Below are 20,182 nucleotides of genomic sequence, written 5' to 3'. Positions count from 1 at the left end.
AATTATAGGAAACTTATTCTGAATAAATAAAGCATAAATGTTCATCACTCCGCATCGCCTGCGTGACCCTGGGAGTCAAGGTGATGAGGATGACGTGTTGCGCGGCAGGTATAAAAGCAGAAGCCAACATTCGAATTTGGTTTTCACATGAGAGTGCGAGCAGGAGGTCTGTTTAATAGCGCTGTGAAAACCTGTTTGTTTCCAAAGTTTTAAAGCTTTGAAGAAACCAGGATTCAAAGACCCAAAAATGAGCTCCAGTAGAGTACAGCGTGAGCGGTACCTGCTCTCCATTGGTGTCACCCGTATTCTGGATGAGCGCTATGGTAAAGCTTAGTAAGCTAATAAGTATAATAGAATATTTAAGCAAACAAATACACCTTAGACTGGCCTTTTAATACTTTAAAATGAGATTTCATGAGTGTGAACATTTCAGGTAAAATATGTCAAACTTTAGAAACATCAGTTTTGGGCAATTTTTGTTTGAAAAATGCTTAAAAACACTCAATTTAATGCCCACGCCATGGAAACGACATCACTCATTAGAACCTGCGGGAGGCTGACGTCTGACGTCAGTGCGGTCATCCTGGAGTCCTGTTTTTGTATGTGGAGGGTTTGAGTTTACATGTTTTAGCAACTGGCCCTGAATTAGACAATAAAGTTAATAAATTACGAATCTGTATAGAAGCATGATGGAGCTGTGAGAGTTCACAGAGGCACTCGTTGCGTTTATAAAGCTGGGAAATTTTGAGGGAGGTTAGGGAGTCCTCGGAGATGTGGCCAAAATTTGATCTTGCACGCATTATGTGCAAAATCAGTTATAGCTACTGATGCTGAATCAAGTATATCATATTTATGTGAGTGCATTGTGTATTGCCGTGTCTGTACAGGTGTCCAGATGTATGTTATGTGCTCGGTGAGAAATTGAAACTGTGTGCATGCAATAAGCAGGCTGGAGGTTTCTCACCTGACTTTAGCTGTTTTATTTCCAACAGACTGATGCTTAAATAAAATAAGAATAAGTGCTGAACATGAATTCATTGTTAAACATCACTGAAACTCTATGCAGCCTTACTGACAATGTGTCCATAATTCACAAATATTATGGATGACATTCATTTATCATGAAATGTTGTTCACAGTCACCAAGAACACACAAAGTTATTCTTTACTATGAGCTGTACATTTTTAATTTACATGTGAATTTGCAAATGAATTCTATCATCAGGACATTTTTGTTGTTTAAACATGCTAACAAGCAGAGTTTGGTGCTGTGATCTTTGGTTTAAAACATGAAATTTAGTCATTTACAGTGCAAAACCATTTTTCTCACCTTCTACCAATCTTAAGGCTTTCATAAAGAGTGAGTTCTGCTGCGGGCCTCTCATTGTCTGTGTGTAGAAATAGCATATGATGATATAAAGCTATGTTTTGACATTTAAATCCGTAATTTGTCTGATTATGTCACGATTAACACAGATGATCTTTTTGTTTTCTCGTAGCTGAGCTGGTGAGTCCTGTCAGCGTACGCCAGATGTTCATCTCCAACCTGAGGAACCGTCCTTTGAGCCCCAGCCATGTGGACTCTATGAAAAATCTGGTCCTCTCGTTGAACCATAACCTGGTTACGGGGACGAAGGCGTTTCCTTATATTGCCTTCAGGGGATTCTTTAACAAACTGCTGCTGACGACACCTTTCACCCATGTGCCAGAGAGTCAGTTGGAGAACACCACTCCATCTCCTCCTACCAACTCACCAGCTGGTTTAATGGTGCCGCCTGCAGGGTCCCACCTCCATTCACGGTTCCTCACACCTCTGCTTCCAGAGAAGGCAGATCTTTCTGTCCTCAAGGCAGATCAGAGGAACTGCGTCTGCACCCTGGATGTCGACGGCGACACCATCACCAGAGTCATTTCCACTGTGTATTGCACAGAGGAAAGGGAAATGACGAATCGATGGAGAGTTACGGACTACACCTCTGACGGCAGAGTAATCATGTCGGTTCTCTGCCAGTTTCTGAAGAGGTTTACACAGGGTGCAAAGAGGAAGCCTGCAGAGGAGGAGAGCAGCAGCAGGAGCCCCACTCCACCAAGGAAACGTCTCCGGGACTCCAAATTCCAACACTTCATCCACCCCAAGAGGAGCAGAACGATGGAGAGGAGGAGGCAGCAGAGCCTGAGGATGAAGTTCAGGGTGCAGAGCTTGAGAGTTCTACAGTTTCTGCTCCGACCCTGCGACTCCTCAAGAGACTCTTTCAGCTCCTAATAGCGGCTGCTATGGAGAGAAACCCCACTCAGTTTCAGCTGGATTCAGAATGTCATCGCTCTCCAGTGCAGTATCATGCAACACCTATCCATCAAACAGAAGGCCTCATCTACAGACTGGCACTTTGAGAAGCAAATACACAATCAAGTGGAGCATCAGAGGACATGAAAACTCAGGCCTCATTAGAAAGGACTTCTTCCCCTGACCCCTGCTCTAAAGCTTGCAGTACACCCAGTGACTCCCAGGGGGCCTCTCTTTCCAAGGACAGCCCATCAGGGCTAGTTCTTTGCAAATGCACCGTGACACCATGTCAGAACTGTAGGAAACCTAATGGGCCTCTGGAATTGGTTCAGCCTCCCAGAGCCAATGGACCTGTAGACTGTAACAGTGCCTCAGATTCCTGCAGGCAGGCTGAGCTACAGAACAGACTGAAGGCTGGGAAAATGCCATCAGCTTCTGCCTCTGGACTGGTGAACCACGTAGGAACAGAAATGGCTAAGAAGGAACCCGAGAGCACTGTAAATGCATGTGCCCAACAGAACTGCCCCACTGCCCCCACGATATGGCCCCACAGTGGCCAACAGAACCACAGGAGCCAGACAGAGCCCCAGGAGGAGTGTGTGAGCACCGATGAAAAGCCCTCCTTCTCAATCACCAGCAGTTCCTTCACAGATGCACCATCTAGAGGCAGCCAGGAGCACGACACAGTAAAGTTTGGATCAGCACCTACTCCAGGTACACTGATAAGGATTTTGAAAGGGAATCAAGCGCAGGCCAGGTTTTTCTGTTATGCGCAAGACGGTGCGTTTATTTACAGTGAGTACAATCACCAAGTGGCTATTTACAATGTGCAGGAGAAAGGGGTCCGGGCCGCCAGGGTCCGTGGGGAAACAGGGATAGGGGAAAACGTGCTCCACACTCTCTGTACAAAGGCTCCAAGTCCTCCTCCTCTGCCACTCCTCTCAGGTTCCAGAAACGATGTTGATAGCTCAACGATCCAGCGAAGACTAGCGTAGACCCGCCATCTTAAGTAGTGCAGCAATCAGCTGGGATCAGCGGCCGGTGCGGTGATGAGAGCTGGTGTGTGGGCCAGCAGCGGGAGCCCGCAATGAGCATCGCCGCGGCGAGAGAGAGAGGGGAAGAGGGAGGAGGGAGAGAGCAAAAAAAACCCACAAACATATTGCCTAATAGAGGGTCGACAAGCGAGGCACAGGGACCATGACATACACATCATCAGAAATGTCATACTGGTAGTATTGTGGCGGACCACCAGGTGGCTCCACTCACACCCATGTTGAACGGAAGTGTTGGGGTGGAGATTTTGGCGCTCAATATATGTGAAGTTCTGAGAGTCAGTTAATAAAGTTGGAGTGAGACACAGAGACCTCTCCTGTCGTTATTACATACCTCCACACTATATTTATTTGAAACATGTGTATAGTTACTCCATTTTTGTATACTTACTATTTTAATGATATATTAATGCATATTGCAGAATGTAACAGCACATATGTGTCAAAGAAAATGACTTTTTTCTTTTTTGCCACCCCATTTGATCTCCATGCCACCCTCATACCACTCCAAGAAGATTTCTCTCGATCCACTCCTGAGTACTGAGTATGTAAAAGTTCTTCCAGAAGTAACACAGGGAAATGAAGTGGAAAGGAAGTAAGTTCACACCACAGTGTGTGGCTGTCTTCTTTTTAGTAGGGTGTTGTTCAACTTTGCAACCACTAGAGTGCAGGATGCCTCAATCTGCTTTTATTACTGAATGAGACCGACAGTGTAACTGTGCTGCGACCCAGTGGTTTGGGAAAAGTACTTTGTTGCACACTTGGACAAATGACACTTCCAGGCGTGCATGAGTTCAGAATCGTTCTCTTTACTTGCTCATTTGCAACTGCAAATACAAAACACAAGCACTTCAGTTCAGCGTAGCTGCACTCTGCAGGCTATCTGTGCAGTAGAACACACAGGACCCTTTTACACATAACTACTGAACACGTGTTAACAAAGTACTCATTTACTCAGTATTTTCCTACCAATGTTCATATTACAATATTCTGCACACTCGTATGCTCCTCCAACTAGTATTGTTGCGCATGGAGACTACCCTCTCGATCCCCTTATTAATCATTTGCGATGTGACATCCCGTTTAACACCAGTTCAGGTACATCATGTAAATCACAAACTCTGACATTAGCGTTGTGTTCCATTAATGACAGTATACTCCAATACATTTCTCATACGTCAACATCATTCTGTTTATCAACACATAACTTGTGCTTACCTGCAAATACAAAACACAAGCACTTCAGTTCAGCGTAGCTGCACTCTGCAGGCTATCTGTGCAGTAGAACACACAGGACCCCAAAGCTGCCCGATTCAGTGCCTGCATGAGCGCCACCCGTGGGAATCATCATTGATCAGAATATCCTAGCTGGATTGCCAGTTATCACAGTATGTGTCAGAAATAGTAATAAAGAACTGAACGCATAACATAACAATGATAAGAATGCATGAAATTATGGAGGGGGGGGGGGCAATATCTATTACAATACTTCCATCTGTGCCCACCCATTACATGAGTCCCACACACTCCCCTCCAAAAATGAATGTCATCCCAGCATTAGAGATTTCCCAGAATACACGTCTTCAACAGAAGGTTACAGCAGTAGCTTCACTGGGAGTCAGCCTCTAAAGATACTTTCTGTCCGGTAACAGTCTTTGGCATGACATACATCTCCCCCTTCATGTCATGTACCAGCAACAGGCACTACTGGCCAGGCAATGTCTGTAAAGTCTCTCCGCCACTCAGGCGTGCTCTGTATCAGACTGAAGGTGTAGACCTATCACTCTACCATGTAACCTTTTACACAGACACACATTTACTGCTGTATATCTCACATACAAGCCAGTATCTCTCTATGTGTAGCTAGTCTGGTTCTGGTACTCCCTGTCTGGTACTCAATTTCTTGTGTGTGCGGTGATAATTAATAGAGGTTTCAATCGTTTTTTTCTTTGTTTTTGTTTACTTGCTCTTTCTGATTATGAAAGGCATGTCTAAAATACTCTTAGGAAAGCGTGTTTTGAGTTATATTCCTCAACTCTGGTCACAGTTTAAGTGTGTGAATGCGGTGACTAGAAGGTTTTGAATGATGAATAAAGGTGTGAGAGGTATTTCTTTGGTGATGTAAAGTAGGATGTTTTAAACTTTGAAAGTGTTTTTAATTTAAGTGATGCATGAGTGATATTATAAGAGTTTGAGTTTCTTTTTCTTTCAGTTCAAAAACACATAAGTATATATACTTGGTACACCCGTTTACTCTTTGACTTTATTAAAACAGACGGTGTATTTGAGTTTGAATTTCAGTAATTGTATGTTGATATGGTAATTTAGTTTTATGTTAGGTGAAGGAGATGTCCATCTCTGCATCTTGCAGGATTGAAAGTGAGCACGTTGAAGGTTGTGATGTGAATGCTGTGAGTACTCGATTTGAATGATTCTGTGTGATTTGTACAAAGTAATAAAGAACTAATAATAACTCATAGGCAAGTGTGTGAACAGAGGAAGTCTGAGAGAGAAGTGTGTGCGTAGGCAAACTGCAGAGTGTGCGTGAAATAAGGGTGTATTGTTTACATCAAGGTTTAGTAGAACTAAAGTAGAACGTTACAAACAAACAGATAAAATAAAAAAGTAAAATGAAGAGAGAAAATAACTGACAATTACATTAATGAATAGAAAACACATATACACAAATTGTTACATGTGAAATTATTTTTGGAAAGAATCAGAAGTGAGATAGTTTAATATAAGATGCAATGAAGGAAGCAGCTTACACTCCAGAGCCAGTGTGTTCCCTCCCCTGCCCACTTGGTCCCCATATCAGGCGAGTATGGAAGGCTGGATAGCCCATGACGGGTAAGATCCCACCTCGAAACCCTGGGACAACCTAAGGCAGGCACAGTCACGATTACTCGGCCCCACTCAGTCCCTGTGAGCTCAGACTCACTGGTGAGATGAAGTGAAGAAGACGGGACCTCAAGGGTAAAGCCGCTGGGCTGAGGCAGAGGTGGAAAAGTGGCAAGTGGAGCCCTACCTTCTGGCTGAGGACAAGGAATGCTGCTATTTCAGGTGGGAAATCAAAATTTGGATTAGCAAATTTGGGAAGGAGAAAATTGACTGTTTAAAGGCAAAATTATGAAGGAGTCTGACACACTGGAAAAGCAACATATGCAAATTCACATACACAAACATAAAATACATTTGAGTTTGAAGCTGAGGAAAAACTCAAAGGAAGCTATATGACAAAGGGAGTTATGGAAAAAGAAACGGTGAGTAAAGTAGTTTTAGATAAGAGTGACTTAGAAGTGCTCTCGGACTAAGTGATCAACAGTAGTGACCACTGTAGAAAGAAATAAAATAATTTAATAGGGAGATAATGTTTAAACATATGTTTCTCTTGTTACAGCAACTTCTTGAGATATGACTCAGTATGCAAATTAGCTGGAGTGTGTGTGTGACTGTGACTTTCAGGAAGAGGAAGCATAGCAGAGACGAGAAGTGCAGATTGGGGTAGGGAATTTATAGTTTAGTGATTATATGTTGTCGTAAGGGGGTCTTATGCTGAATTTGAGTATGTTAAAGAGCATAAGGGGGTGATTTTTGTGTGCAAATTGTGTGGTTTTAATGAGACTTTCGGTGTATTGAGGAGGTGAAATTATGTGGTGGCAAAACTTTTGTGTGTTTAAGGTTGTTGTGGTGATGGGGTGATTCTGTCAGTTAGGTTTGGGTTGTTGTTGTTTTTGTTTTTAATAGAGGGAGTTTTTGGAAACATGGACATGTTTGAGGGGCCCATTATTTTGTAACAGTGCACTTAAAGAAAACCTGTCAGGTGATTTTGTTTTGTGTTTCGTGAGCTAATAATCAGCTCTATTTTTTCTCATTTCTGTTTTAAGCAGGCCTGCAACAGAACTGAAAATTCTCGGGAAGAGCAAATATAAGGGGGGCTTTCCAGATTACAATTGGCTGAGGAGAAAGCTACCTGTGGGGACTGTTCAGGTCGTAAGTCCCTGTAAAAAGGATTTTATGCGAGTCAATCCAACCCAAAAGCATAAAGAAATATTTTCCTATGGAAAATAAAAAATGACTGAGCTCATTTTGCTGAGGGTGGAGAATCTGATCGTGCGGGAGGCTCCACTATTAGCAAAAAATATGGTGTGACTGGATGAAGGTGTGGATGAATACATGTGGACAAACAATTGGCTTTTACCAGAGAAAATTTCTGTTTTGTTGACGGGGGTTAGATTATGGGATCATGGTATATTGTTGGGAGAATGCCAAATGTTAAAGGGGAAACATTTTTTGATATAACTCATGTTACCATTAATTGAAGAAACACATGACTGATAACTGTTCTGTTTTAAGTTTATTTTTATAACACAGATTGGATCATGAGTGGGAAAACTGAGCATTTTAAGTTTTGTATAGTATTGTGACACATTTCATGTGTCAAAATAAAGGGGGAATTTAGGGTTTAATAATTTAATTGTTTAATAATTTAGGAGCATTTTAGGACTTTTTGGGGTTTGTTGATCATTTGGGTATGGTAAAACTGAAACTGTTATTTTTATGTTAAGGTTAAAGGATTAAAGTGAACTGAATCCTGTTTAGAAGATACAATGCCGCTTTTTCAAAGCTGTGAATAAATCTTAGAGGGAAAATCTTAGGGGGAAAATTAGTGAGGGTTCAAGGAGGAGAACAGGTTTGATTTCTTTTCTGATTTCTAGAAGAAGTGGTTATAATGTAGGCTTACACATACAGATATTACATAGAAGGTATTTTTAGGATAAAGGGGAGAGCTTATAAGTAGAAATGATTTTTATACATATTGCATTTTTTGATATGAGTTATTGAAGTTATTGAAGATTGCACGCGCTTGCAGACACAGAGTCCAGAAACACACATGACAGTATAGAGTCCAGGCAAAAGGCCTCAAATTCATTTAGCTTTTGGACTGAACTTAAAGAAGGACCAAAGAGGAAGGAAAGCATATATTTTGGTTAAGTCTGATAAATTAGAATTAGAAGGTATTGTTACATTAAAAGGAGCAAAATGAAATAAAAAGCCTATACCAAAAAACAGGTTATAACATAGGAAATGTGAGGTTTCAAAATGAAGTTAGTGTAATACACAGGAGTTGTTTTTGGGCAGCATTTAGCTATGATGAAATTTATGCAGGAGTAATTGCTTATATGCTTAAACTTAATTGATTAAAGTGGTTGTTTTCTTTTGGAGCTTTTAGTAGAATAGGCGCTTATAATGATTTTCTTGTTAAAAAGGTGACTTAAGATTAGAGTAGAGGAACTTGCAGCAGCGACAATTTGTGATGATCAGATAAGGGAAAAATAGAGCGAGCAACCGGACGTGAAAGCAGCGCTTAAAGAATTTTAAAGTGATGAGTAATGTTGAAGAATATATATAAATACAAGTCACTAAGTTAAGAAGATAATTAGGATCATGCTTTTGATTAAAGAGTCCCAAATAGGATAAGTTAGGGAGGTGCAGGAAAAGGTGTTTTGTTTCCTTTGCAGAAGATCTCGGTGACCACAGGGGGGTGAGGATCCTGGAGGTCCGAGGCTTGGTGAACCACCAGAGAGGGACCAAGGAAACCTAAGCTTACACATGGAGTGTTCTCGAATGGGAGCTGGTGTTTATTACTGGACCAATTAGATGACATGAGGTTGTCTGATTTGCTGAGCCAGAGAGGGTCAGAGCGAGGACACAATGTATTGCGACCTCTGGTGTTCCAGAGGTCGAGAGAGGGAGTGTGGAGCAGGGAAATTATTTTACTGCTATTGTTAAATAATCATCATTATTACCATTGCATTAATAATAGAATTTGCAGCATTGATATTGTATTCAGAGGTTTAAACAGTGTGTGTGTTTTAGAAAGACTAAGTTGCAGGCTGACAGGAAGTTGCAGAGAGTTTGCAGAAGTGAAAGTTATTTTGAGCAGCAGGCTAAGTACTAGGTTATTCAAATTGATCATTGCTTTAACAATGTAACAGATAGCTTTAAGATGGCCTTAAGATGTTTATGATGATGATAACTTTGTATTCCAGATGCAGTTATAACTATTTTATACATATTGCATATCTGTGCTTATTTGAGTTGATGTTCAGGTTCTTTAAAAGGTTTAAAGCTTCACTGATGTGACTGTTCAGATGATCCATGTTGAGGGAAAACTAGAACATAGAAGGATAATTGCAATACATGCTTACAAAACACTTATATCAGGTCATTTTATATTAAGGTTTCATTAGAGGTTTTTGATTAGAACATTTATTTAGTAGAAGACATACACATAGTCTCAGTGAGCCTCTGTCCTGGTGAAAGGTCAGAAGTGCGAGAGGTGACATAGAGGCTGAGTGAGGTCAACACACACACATTAGTTAGATTTATTTATAGGAAAGAGTTTAGACATGTCTGGTGCTAACTGCGAAAGTGTCTCGGTGAAAGAGGAACCGTTCCTTGGTGTCTCGGCAAGAAAGAGGAACAAGACAAGAACTGAAAGGTAGACAGGAAGGGCCAGCCATGAAAATAGAAGATGATGTTCTTCTTAAAAGTCATTGTGGTGTTGATTTGACGTATGTATAAAATGTATCTGTGACGCATGAGGGGGCGTCAGTAAATCAAACCCTGATGCTATAAAAATCTGTTTATGCTTTGATTAAGTCGAAGATCAATTGCTGTCTGTGTACAGAATGGTCTTCCCACGCGTGTATTCATTAAAATCATCGTTTGACTTCACCCGGCCGGATCAGTGTGGTTATTCTTCGATCACCTCTTGTACCCTTCCTCAATATTGAACCCTTAACAAACTCATGTGAACTATTAAACTAATACATGCAGTTGTTGCTCTGTCAAATTTGCTCTTTTTAACATTTGCTACTGTGAACACTTCCCTTTCTGTTTAAACTGTCACCACAGTAAACTCAACATGTGACAATGAACTTAGTTTTTTTTTCTTAGCTGTGGACATCATTTGTGTCTGTTTATGACTGATGGCTGACCTAAGGTGTCATACGTGAGTGTCTTGGGTGGATTTCTGCATCGAAAAGGATACTTTCTTGTGGGAACTGGCTGTGAGTTGGGCTCTCCCTCGTCTTCTTCATCAGATGACGACACCTGTTCTTGACTTCTACCGTTCTCCTCCCCAGATAGCTCACTTTGCCCTGCCTCCTCCTCCTCTGCACTTGACTCCAGTCCACCTTTTCCACCCTCGTCTAGGCACTTGCTGCTGACACCACCACTTGACAGTTCTCCGTTAGCTTCTTCTGGCTGGAACTCCTCTGCCTCTGCCCTCAGCTGACTCCTGATCTGGGTGGGTGATTCCGCAGCTTGTGTGGTGATAATTCCCCAGTCACTCTCATCCTCTGAACTGCTGTCGTGGTCACTCTCCTGCTGCTTTTCTTGGGTCTTTCCTTTTCTTTGTTGTTTGGCATCCTCCTTCCCATTCTTGTTTTTCTCCAGCTTCTCCTCCTGAATGGGGAGAAAGTCACAGGGCAGTAGGAGGTTCCTGTGCAGAACTCTCACTTTCTCAGTTCCACTCCATGAGCCTTCCGATCGTACTGCCTTTTTGCTCTGTTCCTCTCTTTCTGAGCTGTTTCTGATGCCAATCTGTATGCCTCTTGCATCCTACTTCTCCACTTACGGACATAATCACTGTGAGAAGTACTCTGGTCACCTGGAACCAGGCCAAACATGATGTCCACTGGTAGGCGGGGGTTTCTGCCATAGAGAAGATAATATGGGGCATATCCTGTTGCTTCACTGCGTGTGCAGTTATACGCATGCACCACTTTGCTCAAGGAGTTTTTCCAGTCTGCCTTGGCTTCCTCTGCCAGGCTCCTCAACATGGAAAGGAGTGTCCGATTAAATCTCTCCACCTGACCGTTCCCCACTGCATGGTAAGGTGTTGTGTGTGACCCCTGGATTCCACAGTACCTTTCCAGGGTGGCAAACAGCTGGTTCTCGAACTCCCTTCCCTGATCATGGTGTAACTGGGCAGGGAATCCAAATTTGAGCACAAAATCTCCAAAGATCTTTTCTGCTGCTGTTCTTGCTGACTTGTTGGTGCATGCATATGCCTGTGCATAGCTGATGGAATTTTGTGGGTAACACTAGCTGAGCTCGAGCAGCTGATTTCCTGTACAGGATGTCGTCTTTGTCGAGGTACAGCTTACTCTTTTCCCGGCTTAGAACTGAAGTGTCTTCACCCCTGTCTCTTCCTCTCCAAGGAGGCCATTGTCCTGTCATAACACATTCTCGCACCCTGCCAATGACTGGATCATCCTCCTGTGCTTTCTTTAGTGTCTCTTTGGAGATCTGTGTCACTGGGGCCATTACTCGTTCATGCTCTACATCAGCACATGCTGTGGTTATGGTAGCTGGACACATCCATGGCTCATGTTCATGGAATTTCAGCTGAACGCCTGTGTCGTAGGTGTGATTACCTCTGGTTTCATTTCCTGCGAGCATGTGCGCATGTACTCCTCCATGTCTAGTGGCATCCGTGACAAACCATCAGCATCACCATTAGCCCTTCCCGGCCGATACTTGATTGAGAAGTTAAAATCGGCTAGCTCAGCAACCCACCGGTGTGTTGTAGCATTTAGCTTCGCTGTAGTCAGGACGTAGGTCAACGGATTGTTATCTGTATACACTGAGAAAGAAGGTGCGTAATACAGATACTCCCGAAACCTATCACAGATTGCCCACTTCATTGCTAGAAACTCTAGCTTTCCAGAGTGGAGGTGGTAGTTGGTTTCTGGAGCTGTTAGAGTTCTCGACCCATACCCAATGACAACCAGTTGGCCCTGCTGTCTCTGGTACAGGACTGCACCAAGCCCTTCTTGAGAGGCATCGCAGTGCAGCACAAATGGCCTTTCGAAGTCAGGGTATGCCAGGAGTGGTGGACTCAGCAGGTGTTCTATAAGTTGGCATAGCACTGCCTGGTGTTGTTCCGTCCATGTGATTGGCTGGCTTGAGTTGAGTTGGTCTGATTTTTTCCGCTGTCCTTTGTGCCTTATTACCGTTGATCTTCTGTCAGTAATCACTTGAATCTTTCCGGTCGATAGCAGCTGGTATAGTGGCTTGGCAGTGCGTGAGAAGTTTGGAATGTAGGGGTGGTAGTATGACAGGAAACCTAGCATTTTCCTTAGGTCTCCCACAGTCTCAGGTTTGCGGTTTTTTAGTGCTTGCACTGGTGCCAATTCAGCAGGGTCCATGCAGTAGCCATCTTTGGATACAATCTTTCCCAAGAATTTCACCTTGTCCTTGAACACTTCACACTTTTTGGGGGTTAGCTTCACCCCGTGCTCTTGATAGCGGCGCAGGACCTCCCTTAGATCATGCAGGTGGTCCTCAAATGATCTGCTGTGGACCAAATTGTCATCCAGATATGGCTGAGATATTTCATCCCTCAAGCCTGCAAGGCACTCTTCCATACTGCGCTGGAACTCTGCTGGAGCCGAGGACAAACCAAAGGGAATCCTTACCCACTCATATAAGCCCCAAGGTGTGATAAAGGCTGTGAGGGGTCTGCTACTCTCCTCCAGGAAACCCTGGTGGTACGCCTTGCCCTGATCCAACACTGAGAACCATGCACTCCCAGTCAGGCTGTTTAACATGTCTTGAACACGAGGGATGGGGTGACGGTCAGGAATGGATTTCCGGTTTAACTCACGGTAATCCACGCAGAGACGCAGACTTCCATCCTTCTTGCGCACGCAGACGATGGGTGATGAGTAGGGGGATCGGGATTTCTGAATCCATCCTCTATTCAACAGGTCCTCCAAATACTCCTTCACCTCCTTGTGGAGTGGCTTGGGGACTGAGATGTATGTGCGTCTTACTGGGGTTGTGTCATTCAATCTGATCTTTAACTTCAGGGAGGGGATGCATCCCACATCGCTCTCATCTTTTGAAAATGCAGCACACTCATCACGCAGGACTTTTCTCACCTGCTCCTGCTGGTCTGGGGTCAGGTGATCAACTGACACCGGTGGGTCCCATAAATCTTGGCTGCATCTGCCCACCTCTTCATACTCCCCTTTGTGCTGTTCTGGGGCGCTGATGGTGCTCCCTGTATTTTCACTAGCACACGTCAACTTGCCCATGTTTTCAGCACTTACTGGTCTTACGTCTACTGGGTAAATAGCCTTCACTTGCTGTAGTCGTCCCAACACTACATGAGGGAGGAGGGTGATGTCATGGCTGCCGCCATTCGTGACTGGAATAACCACCCTGGACCGGGTTCCCCTCTGCAGGCCAATGACAGTTTCATTCAGGTTAACCCCCTCTGGTAGTTTTGAAATGTCCTCTGGTTCGAAAAGAACCTCCTGTCTCAGGGGGAGGGGACCTGTCCTCACACTGCACTTAACCTCCCTGCTTTGTCCAGCTGGAATCACTATCTTTTGTCTCCCAACTTTCACCACACCCTCCTCGTCATTTTTGTAGCAGCGCTGCACGATGTTAATTAGCACTTCCGCTTTCTTACAATCAATCGAGAAGGCTTCCTTTACCACAGCAGGTGTAACGTCTGGATGCTGCTCCATTCCATCCTTTACAAAATGCTCAATCACATTATAGCCAATGATAGGTGGCTCTGCTACTCCTGGTTCTTTTGAGACAAGCACGGAGAAAACTAACTCTGGCTGTGGATCTCTAGTTGACCCCAGTCTAAATTTTAGCTCAACCCAACCTGCGAAGGGTATGGGTGTTTGGTTCGCTGCTTTGCCCACCAGAGCCTCATCCTCACCTAGGAGTTCACTTGTGCTTCTCAGTTGGATATGTGGAAAGCAGGACTTCCTCCAGTTCTCATTAATGATAGTCACCTGTGAACCTGTATCCCACAATGCTTGTGTTTCTACACCTTCAAAGAAACAATCCACCATACACTTCTTCCCGATCAGGGCTCTCAGCTTAGCCTGACAGCGTAGTGAGAGATGACTGGCATACGTGGCACCCACAGTCTCTTTAGCGTTGCCACTCTGCTCTAATTCTGCCTCCAGCTGTCTTATTCGATTCCAAAGCAGTTCATGCAACTTGTCGTCTGCTTCAGCATGGATGGGAATTAATGATTTGGGAGGGGCAATGGTCTGGATTCCCACTTGAGTGCCCTCCGATCTTTCTGTTGCCCCCCTTCGCCCTCTACAGCCTCTGGAGAGGTGTCCTGGCTGGCCACACTTGAAGCAGTGTTCACACCCATCGTTGGTTCCCTGCTCCTGGCATGCCTTACATCCCCTTCTCCCACTGGTTCTTAGTGGGCGAGTGGGGCCTTGAGGGGTGGTGATGCTCCTCCTTAATTCAGCCATCTCCTCTCTCAGCAGCCTGACCGCTTCATGCAGCTCTGACTCTTGGGAAGCAGCTACAACAGGTGTTCTGCGGTTCTTGGGTTTCACCACTTCAGCTGATTGCTCTTGAGTCCCCAACCTAGTTTCGGCTACACCCAGACCCAATTGACTGGCTGGCCTTTCCGTCTGGAGTTCATTTACTTTTACAGATTTGCTGCCTGTAGTTTTCTTTTGCTTCAATTGCCTTTCTGATTCAACACTAGCTGCTTCATTCATCTTATCAATGAGGGTTTCATCTGTCACCCGAGGGTCATCCAGATAGGGTTTGAGCTGAAACTTGATAGGGTCACTCAGTAGCCCAGTACTAACCGACCTCAAGAATTTCTTCTGGATGAGCTCAGGGCTGTATTGTTCATCGGACCCCGTGTCTTCCGATGCGAGCAGCAGCCTCTCTTTTAACTCAATTGCTCTGAAGAGGAAGTTTTGGGGAGACTCACGGCTGTCTTGTGTGACGTTCACTAGTCTGTGATACAAATCTGTGGTGCTATCTTCTTACAAATCTGTGGTGCTATCTTCTTTAAAATGTCCCTTTAATATGGCCTTCAATTGGGGGAGGATGAGGTCACGTTTTATCTCAAGCATGTCTCTAAGACTCAAACCTGGGCTGACAGACTTCACCACAGCCTCTATAACCTCCGCTCACTGTCCTTGTTCAGACCTCTGTCAATCTGATGCATCAGGTTGGTGTATGAGAGTCTGTCCTTTTGGCCCTTCTCCCCAATTTGACCACAGATCTTGAATTCCCTCCTTATCGTCACTTCCGAAAGGCGGTTGGCTGCGACAGGAAACAGATTTTGTGGGGTGGTTGGCTGACTTGGTGGTGTCCTCTCCACCCTTTCACTCAGCCTCCTAATTTCTTCCTGCAGTGCTTTGCTGTTTCTCTGGAGCTGTGCGTATCTCTCTGCTAAATCAACTTCTTCCCTTGTTTCCTGAGTTCCCTGTGGCGAGCTCGTTGTATTTGATCCACTTTCTGTGTTTCTGGAGCTCCCTATCGCTGGGTCGACACTTTCTAACATTTTCTTTAGATAGCAGAGTGCAACATCCTGCTCTTCATCATTAATAACCTTGTCCATAGATTCTGTAATTAATTTTATTAACGCTCGTCTTGTTGTGACATTTCCACTAGGGATTTTAGCTTCAGCACATACCCCTTTGAGTTGGTCAAGTTGTAGGTTCCAGAGTGTCTGGGACACAGTCTCTGCCAGCTCCTCGAGGTCCATCGTGGTTGCTGTAGCCACGCCCCTTCCTTATTTTCATCACGCTGGACACGGCGTTAATAATCCCAGCGGTGCCTCCAATATTTGTTGCACACTTGGACAAATGACACTTCCAGGCGTGCATGAGTTCAGAATCGTTCTCTTTACTTGCTCATTTGCAACTGCAAATACAAAACACAAGCACTTCAGTTCAGCGTAGCTGCACTCTGCAGGCTATCTGTGCAGTAGAACACACAGGACCCTTTTACACATAACTACTGAACACGTGTTAACAAAGTACTCATTTACTCAGTATTTTCCTACCAATGTTCATATTACAATATTCTGCACACTCGTATGCTCCTCCAACTAGTATTGTTGCGCATGGAGACTACCCTCTCGATCCCCTTATTAATCATTTGCGATGTGACATCCCGTTTAACACCAGTTCAGGTACATCATGTAAATCACAAACTCCGACATTAGCGTCGTGTTCCATTAATGACAGTATACTCCAATACATTTCTCATACGTCAACATCATTCTGTTTATCAACACATAACTTGTGCTCACCTGCAAATACAAAACACAAGCACTTCAGTTCAGCGTAGCTGCACTCTGCAGGCTATCTGTGCAGTAGAACACACAGGACCCCAAAGCTGCCCGATTCAGTGCCTGCATGAGCGCCACCCGTGGGAATCATCATTGATCAGAATATCCTAGCTGGATTGCCAGTTATCACAGTATGTGTCAGAAATAGTAATAAAGAACTGAACGCATAACATAACAATGATAAGAATGCATGAAATTATGGAGGGGGGGCAATATCTATTACAATACTTCCATCTGTGCCCACCCATTACATGAGTCTCACAACTTGATACGAGTTAGAGGGCTGAGGAAAACATGTAGGACTTTAATCATCAATTGAAGACCATGTCAAGTCTTACATTTAACATTAAGCTTCATTCGGCTTTAAATTTTCAGATTTTCTTTGATAAAACATTTTAAATGTTTATTTGATTTTAATCATAGAACACCTGTTCACAGTGGCAGTCATCTCAAAACCTTATTTAACGAGTTAATGACCCTAAAGTACAGAGAGAGAACCCCTCAAATCAGACCATCCACTATGACCAGCACGTGGTGATGTAGGGGAGGATTGGCAATGGATCACAGATCAGGAGCTGAATCATACCTCAACTATAATTGCACAGGCTCACGCTCCTTGGGGACATCTCATGATGATGAATAGCAACCCCTCTCTTTCACCATCCATGTATTTATATGCTACTGTGGCATGTCAGTTACCATATCTTCTTTGTTTGTGTTTGTTTCTTTTCTGTCTATTTCACAATACCTTTCTGTAAATATCGCTGAGAAACACTAATATGTAATCAGTACAATCAGTAAATAAATGACTGAATCTGATTAGGAAGCTAAAGAGTCATTAATTCATTGAGTGATGTTGCTACTTTTGTTGTTTTCGGTAGAATGACATTCGTAATGTGTTGCCATTTTCTGCTTGTTGCCATGGACCCAAATGTAACCATGGAAACCACAGAGGGAAACGCAGGAGCTGGTTTTACTGATGATACTGCTATCACATCTGAATGATAGCAGAGAGCACATGCTGCAGGAATGCACTGAATCAACATCTGGTTCAAAGTATGATTGACTTTCATGGGCCAGCTCACTTTTTACGCTGCTAGTTAGTAAAACATGCCAAATTAATCCCATTCAGCTGTTAACATTTTACCCATTTTATGCTGTTAGTTGTCCAGCGTTTAGCTATGTAGGCAGCTCAGAGGCACCTGGAAGGGGTAACTTTTCAAAAAGAGGGCCCAGATGTTCCCAGACAGTGGCAAGTGTCTAAAAACAGTTTCAACCCTTAGATACATACGTGCGGTTGGCCAGTGAGGTTGTTTTCTTGCAATATCTAATTAATGAAAAGTCTTCATCATTTCATGTTCCAGCTATTCCTCGAAAACATGTTGCTGATATCATACAATTGAAATTTTCACCTTACGTTTTACACATTTTACAAAAATTGTAGTTTTTGTATTACTACCCCAAACTTTCATAGGTGGGTCAAAAACGACCTGCATTCATTTCTGCAGTAGATTCAGAAAAACAAGATGCAGCATCACCACAGTTAACTTTTTCTCCAGTGTGCCCCTTATCCACTGTCTCCTGGAGAAACATTTTTGGGGACTCTACAACTGAACAAGGCAGACATCCTTCTTCTGATCAAGGCTCCCAAGTCCAGGGAGTTTTACAGCACAGTTTGGATTCAATGGCAGCCTTACCATGGGCAGCAAGAAAAGAAACACTGATGTACTGCTGAGCATGATGTGATACCTCTGCAAGTGTATAACACAGTGGTGGCCCATGGTGCTGTGCTACAACTTGACATTACCACCATTAATGACTTTTTAAAATAAATTAAATTAAAGAATTGTATCAACAATGCATGCCAGCTCTTCCTGACTGAGCACTCAAAGGAGCTAACCACACCACACATGAGAAGTCAACTGGAATGTTGCCCCCAAACTCCGATCACTAAGGGTGGGAAGGTGTAGGGTGGCATAAACCAGAACTCGGCCACAGGGGAAAAAACAGACAAGTTCCAACCTAAGTTAGCAAGAGTTCAGAGCCAAGTAAGAAAGATGGTAAAGTCAGCAGTCTATGAGGGAAATGCAATGTACCTGTGTGCCGGGATTCCAGCCAGAAACAGGTGGTTTGTCACAACTCTGTACAGTGAGGAGACAATGCAAGAAAAGAGAGCCGACAGTCACAGACACACATATTCTCTCTCAAACATGCACATACGCACAAAATGGATGTTGATATTGTTCTATTATGTGATTTTTTTCTTCAATTTTAAAAATATATTAAAAATGTAAAATAAGTGAAAAATATAAAATATTTCAAACATTAAACCACTCTTCTGTGGACCAAAATATAGTAAGAAATATAATGCAAATTATTATTCTAAACAAAAAATGACAAAAGTAACATAACAACACACAGATTCTAATGCAGGTCATTTTTGATCCACTCACTCATGCATCTAAGGGTTAAAGAGACAGAATCTAAGAAGCCTGTTTAGACATAGACTGAGGTCAAAGTTCACCATTATCACATAAATGAGTTGTTGGAACAATAGAACAGCTAAGTTACACCGTTATTGAGCAGTAATGCCAGTATATCAATTACTGAATGTGCTGCAGCCATAAACTGTATGTAAAACATGTATGTAGTTATTGTGTGTCCCTCACTGGTTTAGGACGAGACAATTTGAAGACATTATTATTTGGCCAATGACTTTTTTTATGGAGCCACAAGTATTTCAGCTGGAGTGCTCCACTATCAGCTAAAACCAGCAAGCTTGCTTAGTAAGCTGCATTCATAAATATACGGCACACAAACACATACACCTGTTAATTACTGCAGTAACAGTCTAATAAAGAATTGGAATTTCCCTCACCCAAACTGAAGCCAAAATGTCTTCAACACGCTCCTCCACATAACAGGCCCCTGCTCTACTATAGCTGTGGTTTTTGTTTAACCTTTTTCTGAATAACCAGCTACAAATACCTACAGTCGGGGTCTGTTATCCTTCAGTATATGTGTGTGTTTAAACCTGCTTTAAAATCTGTAAGCACCACAAGAAGTTGCTCTACATATTTGTGAATTTCTATGTGTTCATGTGATTAAAAATGTGTCCATAAAAGTGACATAAAAAAGAAGTTGTTGTTGTTGTTCTGCAAAAGTCCTTAAATGGCCTGTATTTGTATAGCACTTTACTTAGTCCCTATGGACCCCAAAACGCTTTACACTACATTCAGTCATCCACCCATTCACACACACATTCACACACACATTCACACACTGGTGACGGCAAGCTACATTGTAGCCACAGCTGCCCTGGCGCGCACTGACAGAGGTGAGGCTGCCGGACACGGGCGCCACCGGGCCCTCTGACCACCACCAGTAGGCAACGGGTGAAGCGTCCTTGATGAAGATTAAAAGGAACTATATTAGCCAGATGAAACTTCTCTCACTCAAATTCCTCTAAATCAAAAAGAAAACTTTCAGTTTTGAGAAAGACAATTTGTCACTAAAATAACAGTAGAGTGAACACCATAAGGTGCTTATATGCAACCATAAGATAATATTTTCAGAAGATAGAAAGGGAGAGGACTTTTATGGAAATAAAAGAAAGAATGAAATTCTCCAAACACCTCACCAGTGCTTCTTTGGGGCTCAGTCCTTCCATTTTCCTCATATATAAAAAGA

At 43.2% G+C, this 20,182-nt stretch overlaps 1 protein-coding gene and 1 long non-coding RNA gene across 2 annotated transcripts; one reads left to right on the top strand and one right to left on the bottom strand.

Annotated features, from left to right (window-relative positions):
* The first annotated feature begins 207 nt into the window (after nucleotides 1-207).
* On the top strand, nucleotides 208-2,678 carry LOC120718108. Its single transcript, XM_040006456.1, has 2 exons — nucleotides 208-323; nucleotides 1,500-2,678. The coding sequence occupies exons 1-2, from the start codon at nucleotides 248-250 to the stop codon at nucleotides 2,261-2,263; spliced, it is 840 nt and encodes a 279-aa protein (XP_039862390.1). The 5' UTR covers nucleotides 208-247; the 3' UTR covers nucleotides 2,264-2,678.
* A 13,264-nt stretch (nucleotides 2,679-15,942) lies between these two features.
* LOC120718109 lies at nucleotides 15,943-18,717 on the bottom strand. Its single transcript, XR_005692381.1, has 2 exons — nucleotides 16,454-18,717; nucleotides 15,943-16,062 (listed from the first exon to the last, which is right to left on the bottom strand). It is a non-coding gene; the product is annotated as an uncharacterized LOC120718109 (long non-coding RNA).
* Between the last annotated feature and the right edge of the window lie 1,465 nt (nucleotides 18,718-20,182).

This window comes from Simochromis diagramma, unplaced genomic scaffold, assembly GCF_900408965.1.
Source record: "Simochromis diagramma unplaced genomic scaffold, fSimDia1.1 OVJJ01000024.1, whole genome shotgun sequence".
Taxonomy (NCBI): Eukaryota; Metazoa; Chordata; class Actinopteri; order Cichliformes; family Cichlidae; genus Simochromis; species Simochromis diagramma.
The sequence above is the reverse complement of the archived record's forward strand: the minus strand, read 5'-3'. Positions and strand labels throughout refer to the sequence as shown.